Raw genomic sequence first — 6,500 nt, forward strand, 5'->3', positions numbered from 1 at the left:
CTCCAAGACACATGAAAAAGGAAATCAAATGGCTATTGGCCAATAAAAATAAGCCAGTGATCCATGTGTTTCCCGTATGCAGACTACCAATGGTTTTCAGACCAAGTCATATGCATGATTGCTTGTTTTATGATAATCAGTAGAATTAATTTATATTAATATTCCAACCCTTCAGCTGGACCACAAGCCATTAAGCAGTTTATCAGCTAGCAAAGTGCTCAGAGCTATTACCATATTGGTATAGTCCCCAGTAAGAACTGGCTCAGCGGCAATAAACACTGAAATTACCTGCATTGTTTTATTCATAAGGCTCCTCTTAGTAAACTGGTTTTAAAATTAATTTTAGAAGTTCTAAAAAATGGGGGGTTAAAATTATCCTATAGACCCATTGCACTACCAGCCTTTCAAAACATGAGTCCTTTGGAAATGCCTCTTGACTTTATGCAGAAGCAGTGACAATTACTTTTAGGACCTGGCTAGAGAAGTAGCTACCTCTACTTGTTTTCTACCAGTTTTTTAAGTACCTACACAGAATACAGGTGACAGAGCTCCATTTCACCTTGGCCAAGAGCTAGTCAAACTCATGTCTTCTACCTCCAGAATGAGTTCTAGTCACCCAGCTGCCCTGAAAAGGTGAGGAGAGGAATGATCTTCATCATCCTGGCAGAGGTATATTCCTTCCATTTTTCATAAATGAGATCAGGATTCAGGGGCTAGAAAAGAGATACATAACTCCAGCATAATGGCTGGGGAGAAAAGATAACAATTTCATGTCACGTGTATCCTCATTTCTGAGTAGACTTTTCCCTTGGCAGTGAAAACCCCAGTAAGAAGGGCAGAGTCAACTAATTTTCCTCATGACCAGCATCTCAACTTTTCTTACATGTCCTGAGGGTTGCTCAGGATCTTGTGCCCCAAAATAGAGGACACCAACCATGTCTACAGGACCTGCACCCCTTTACAGATCCTGATCTAAGTCCTTTGCTGCGCTACTTCCTGAGCATTTAGCTTCATGGGATCAACCATCCTGAGGTATATTTGCACCGCCAAACACGCAGTCACCAGCTGTTCAGCAGTCTTACCTCTTACCACCTGCAATGGAGCAGGAACAGCAGATCTGATCATAACAGCGTGATTTGAAAAGATGGCTAAGAGATGAATGTCATCAGACCAGGCTTCACTCCTACCCCTCATTTTGCCCATTCCTGTCCTTTTGTAAACCCCATTACCACAAACATAAGCAATTTATTTTCCTGGTCTCCCTTCTCCCACCCTTCCTTACACCCTCGGACGAGCTGGGACAGACCTGACCCCGCCGCTTCTGTGCGGGGAGCCGGAGCCGCCCCTCCCTCTGCCCACGAGAGGGCTGTGACGGGCGGGCGGCTGTGGGGGTCGGTAGCAGGAGTCACTCCCATTTCTGCCGGGCCCGGTGGGCTGCCGAGGGCGGTCGGTCCCGTCGGTGCAAGGGACGCTCCCGTCCGCCCGGCAAGCCGCGAGCCGCGCTCCGGGCGGGCTGGCTCACGGTGGCCGCGGGCCGCGCACGTCAGGGGAGACACCCGTCATCGCCGTGAGATCCCGGCATATATAGGAGATGCGGGGGCACCGCCGGCCGGTCGCAGCCGCTCCGTGCCGGGCACGGGCTCCGCAGCGCTATGGCCGCGGCCCCGGCCCGGGCGGCGGGGCGAGCAGGTGAGGGGCGGGCGGCGGGGCCGGGCGGGGGCACACCCGCACCCCGACACTCGCGCCCCGACGCCGCCGCCCTCTCCGCAGGTGCGGTTGCGGCGCTGGCGCTGCTGTGGCTGCTGCTCTGCGCTCCGGGAGACGCCGGCTGTCATCCACTGACCGTGGCCGATCTCTTCGACCGGGTGATCCGGCACTCGGGCAGGATCCACAGCCTCTCCACGGCGCTCTACGCCGAGCTGGTGAGTGCCGGGCCGGCCCCGCCGCCGCGGAGCTGGCTTGCGCAGCCCTGGGAGCGGCTGCCGACGGCCCGGATAGGGGAAAAGGGGGGGATGTAGGGGGGTGGCGGTGCTCTTGAGGTACGTTTAGGTGTTCTTCCACCGTAGGAAAAACACTTTCCTCCCCGTGACAATGAGCTGGGAAGGCCCGCTCGGAAGTGCCACACGTCGGGGATGCTGACCCCCAACGGCAAAGAATACGCACAGAAAATCCCGGTAAGGGCAACGGCGGCGCCGGCGGACAGAGGCAGGGCAGGAGGGGGTACCGCGAGGCTTGGGGGACGGGAAGGGGACTCTGCGGGTCACACCGCCTTCTTTCTCCTCACCCTGGGGAAAGCGGAATATACCTCCTGTCCTGTCAGAACCCCAAAATGTCTCATTCATGATGCTGTAATGTCCCCCACTCCAGTCGGGCTGGAGATAGGCAGAGTTTTTTATGCTTCTGGAGCTTCATCAACAATCTGCATGAAAGAGGCTGCTAAGTTTTGACCCCAAACAGGTGCACATCACAGAGGTACTGCATATGAATCCTAAATGAGTTGGATTTTAAATCTGTATGTAGTACCTAAAATTTGATCATAAATACTATTTACAAAAAGGATATTGCAGTAGTACTTTGTCAGAATGATTGACAGACATCCTTTGATTTTGTTGAGGCAATCTCTGTGGAGCAGAAACTTAGAAACTTGTGTGTGTGGTAAAGAAGTCACATTACTCAGTATCACTGCAAAATACAAAAAAGCAATCAGGAAAAAAGAAATAACAGTAATCTCTGAATCAGTAGTTGGGTAAGGGGAAAAAAACAGCAAATTTGTTTACACCACAGTTGTGATGGCAAAGAGAAGAAAAATCATTATTAGTTGAGAGAAGAGTAGGAAGAGTTTGTTCATACACAGAAAAAGCAAATTGTGATGTTGGGGATAAACCAGTGGGAGAAATTTTTGCCTCTAGGAGACAGACAAAGACAAATGCTAACATTTTTGGTTTTGGTTGTGATGGAGTGAGGCACTTCCCCAGGACGTCCTTCTAGAAGGTCCCCTGGAAGGGCAATGGAAGATAAGGCCCTGCTCCTGTTAGCTGAAAACATGACAAATACAACTTCTAGGTGTTATTATATATATACAAATAACCAGAGACAGAGTGGTGTTTTAGTAGCGAATTGCAGACGAAAATCTTGATCCCACTGAGATTTCATAATGACACTAAGAGTGTTCATATGATCTCTTGCAAAGTAACAGACAATTCTCTACTGTTTCAATTTATAAGAGAGAAGAACTAACTCACGTGATACTGAAACTTTTGCAAGCCTGGAAAGAACCACTTTCCCACTTCAACCAGCATATTGCGCACCATCAAGAGCTACCTGATGACAGCCTTAGCAAAGCTAAGCAAATCAGCAATATGGTACATGAGCTGAAGACTGGAGTCGAGAAAGTAACAGAAAAGGCAAGATTTTTGACGTAGCTTTTATTTATATCAGTTGTGTGGCATGGGTGACTTCGAGGAGGGGGCAATGTCTGCTCCCACTTGGGCTTGGAGGCTCTTATTCAGCAAAATGCAGGACTTTGTTAAAGATACACCCTTCTGTCAGAGGATGTGACTTAATTATAGATTGGCAGATACATAGACGGTATTATAGGAGTCCATATCTGTGAGGAAATATTTTATTAATGTGACATATATGAACAACACACACAAGTACAAAGGCTAGAGCCTTTTGTATCTTCATATATGAGCCAGTAATGACTTGAGTTTTCTAGGCCAGGAGAGAAGATGTGGGTAGACCATAACAAATGCTTAATAATTGTGTTAAGTTTTATTTGTATTTACATTCTAAGCAATTCAAGTATCACTGCTGTGTGATGCAAAGAGCTCCTTCCTAAGGCAATAATTTTATGCTGGAATAAGTTCTTCAAGACAACAGTGGCATTGCTTAAGTCTGATGTCAGTCACAAAACAATTTCAAAACTCCACTCCAAATTACAGCAGATTATATATAAATCATTGGATGAAATTCTTTGTTATTTCCATTTCTGTCTTCTCATTACTAGCTAGAAGTGACCTTTGCATTATTTGTGCATTTATATCTAAAATTAACTGTGGTTTTGGCTGAGCAAATGAAATCCATGTGCCCATTCTCTAAAATGGCTACACTGCCAGGGTGTCTGTTTCACTAAAAAAAAGTGATTAATAAACTAGTGTCTTACACTAGTAGATCACCTTTCAACTTTATGAACACAGGTGGGGAATACAAGTTTTAAAACAGCTCATCACTAGAATAGGCTGAATTGTACCCTGCCATAAAATGCAACACTGGTTATGGTGACTCAGAGTTACAAATGGAATCTCCATCATACAAATGCAGCCATGGTTCTGGGTTAAAAAAGCCTTAAAGTTCAGAGGTGTTCAACCTCAAGCTTGACCTTTGCTTCATTCTGTAGGTCAAGCAAACTCTAAACTAGCTACACACTTTTGGTGTATGTACATGCTTTATTTTTAATAAAACACCTTTGAAGTTATTACTAAGAGGGAAATCTTTGAAGTATTGACTTCTCTCTACCATGGATATTTCTACACAGAGTAGAAATACAATTACAAAAATTGGTAGATGCTCATGTTAGGAGCTTCCCTTCACAGAAAGCATTAAAATAAATGGTTAAAAAAATCTCAAGACTGATTTGCTATAATACTTCAAGAGGAAATAAGGATTACCAAAGAGGGGTTCCTCTACTTAAACTCAGAGGAAATATTCATTACTAGTGTATCAAGAAATTTCAATCTATTTAATCATCAATTTCAATCAGTTTAATCATGATGATGATTTTAAACACCTTCAGTCCAGATATAGGGGCATTTTGACCACAAGAATGTTAAGTCATACAGGAAAACTGCAGGTGGTTGTGTTTGGTGCAGGCTTTAAATGAGATCATTAATGTTTGTCTGGAAAAGGATACATTGTAATTGTCAACCCGATCTCTCCATGGAATGCTCTCATTTATCTCTTATCTTCTTCCCCTTCTACTCCACAAGAAATATCACTGTCATAGAATATGCTGAGTTGGAAGGGACCTACCAAGGATCCTTGAGTTGCAACTTCAGGATACCTTATGCAGAGATACCATAAGGATAAAAAGACAATGTAAAGATCCTATGTAAGGATCTTTACATATATCTTCAGTAAGTCTGTGAAAGACCTGGAATAGCACAGCCCAATGGAGTGACACCTCAGTTGTCTTCTGCAGTAGTATTTTCAAGATTTGTTGTGTGTGTGTAGTTACAACTTGAACTTCTTTTCCTGTTTTCAATACAGATGCAGTCAATGGGGATCATCAGCAATTCATTAAATGGAATGGCATCATCTGAAGGCACTGGTTTGTCAATTAGTAATGAAGCAAACATGATGAGTGACTCTGATTTCATTCACTGTTTTAGGAGAGATTCCAATAAAGTACAAAGCTACTTAAAAATTCTCAAATGTAGGATTATGCCAGAAAATAGTTGCTAAATTGTAATCCCTTGACAAGTAGTCTTCAGCATGTTGCTTATAAAGATTTAAAAAAAAAAAAGAGACAACTTCTAAATTATCACTTTCACAGTAATTTTAATAGGAAAGTGTTTTTAAATCCTTTGGAAGCTGACACAGTTGACCAATGCAGTTGAAATACTAAATAAAGCCTCATGTGTGTATGTTGGTTTATGCACCAATAAAAAGGAGTGCTCTAGCATTAGATAAATAAATGTTCTTGCATGTTACACTGTGGCAGACTATACTATGGTTGATTCACCCAGTTTAGATAAATGCATAGAATTACAGAATGGCTTGGGTTGAAAGGGACCTTCATGATCATCGATTTCCAACCCCCACTCCACCATTGGCAGGGATGCCATCCACTAGATCAGGCTGGTGAGGGCCCTACTCAAACTGGCCCTGAACACTTCCAGATATGAGCCACCAACTACTTCTCTGGGCAATGTATTCCAGTGCCTTACCACACCTTTGAGTAAAGAACTTCTTCCAGACATCTAATCTAAATCTCTCCCATTTTTAGTTTAAAACCATACCCCCCTATCCTATCACTCTTTATCCATGTACAAAGCTGCTCTCCCTCTTTTTTATGAGCAATCTTTAAGTCATGTAAGGCTAAAATGAGATTTCCCTGGTGCCTTCTCTTCTATAGGCTAAACAATACCAACTCTCAGACTGTCTTTATGAGGTTCTTGTGGGTTGTCCACTTCTTAAGCTTGTCCAGGTTCCCTGGATGACATTCCCTCCTTCTGTTTTGAAAGCTGCGTTGCTCAGCTTTGTATCTGCAAACTTGCTGAGGATGCACTCCATGCCACTCTCTGTGTCATTGAGGTAAATGCTGAAGAGCACCAGTCCCAAGACAGAGCCCTGAGGGACACTACATGTCACTGGCCTCCACCTGGATGTAAGAGCCACTGCTCACAATCCCCTGGATGCATCCAACCAGCCAATTTCTTAACCACCAAATAGTCCAGCCTTCAAACCAATGTCTCTCCAATTTGGAGACAAGGGTGTCA

General features: G+C 44.4%; 1 protein-coding gene across 2 annotated transcripts; it reads left to right on the top strand.

Moving 5' to 3' along the window:
- The first annotated feature begins 1,405 nt into the window (after positions 1 to 1,405).
- On the top strand, positions 1,406 to 5,711 carry LOC119708214 (prolactin-like). 2 transcript variants are annotated; one of them, XM_038154326.1, is made up of 5 exons: positions 1,406 to 1,689; positions 1,771 to 1,922; positions 2,067 to 2,174; positions 3,225 to 3,404; positions 5,269 to 5,711. In XM_038154326.1, the coding sequence occupies exons 1-5, from the start codon at positions 1,653 to 1,655 to the stop codon at positions 5,461 to 5,463; spliced, it is 672 nt and encodes a 223-aa protein (XP_038010254.1). In that variant the 5' UTR covers positions 1,406 to 1,652; the 3' UTR covers positions 5,464 to 5,711. The 2 variants fall into 2 exon arrangements, with proteins under 2 accessions (XP_038010254.1, XP_038010253.1); XM_038154325.1 differs by having other exon boundaries at positions 1,406 to 1,922.
- The last annotated feature ends 789 nt before the right edge of the window (positions 5,712 to 6,500 follow it).

This window comes from Motacilla alba, chromosome 1A (genome assembly GCF_015832195.1).
Source record: "Motacilla alba alba isolate MOTALB_02 chromosome 1A, Motacilla_alba_V1.0_pri, whole genome shotgun sequence".
Taxonomy (NCBI): Eukaryota; Metazoa; Chordata; class Aves; order Passeriformes; family Motacillidae; genus Motacilla; species Motacilla alba.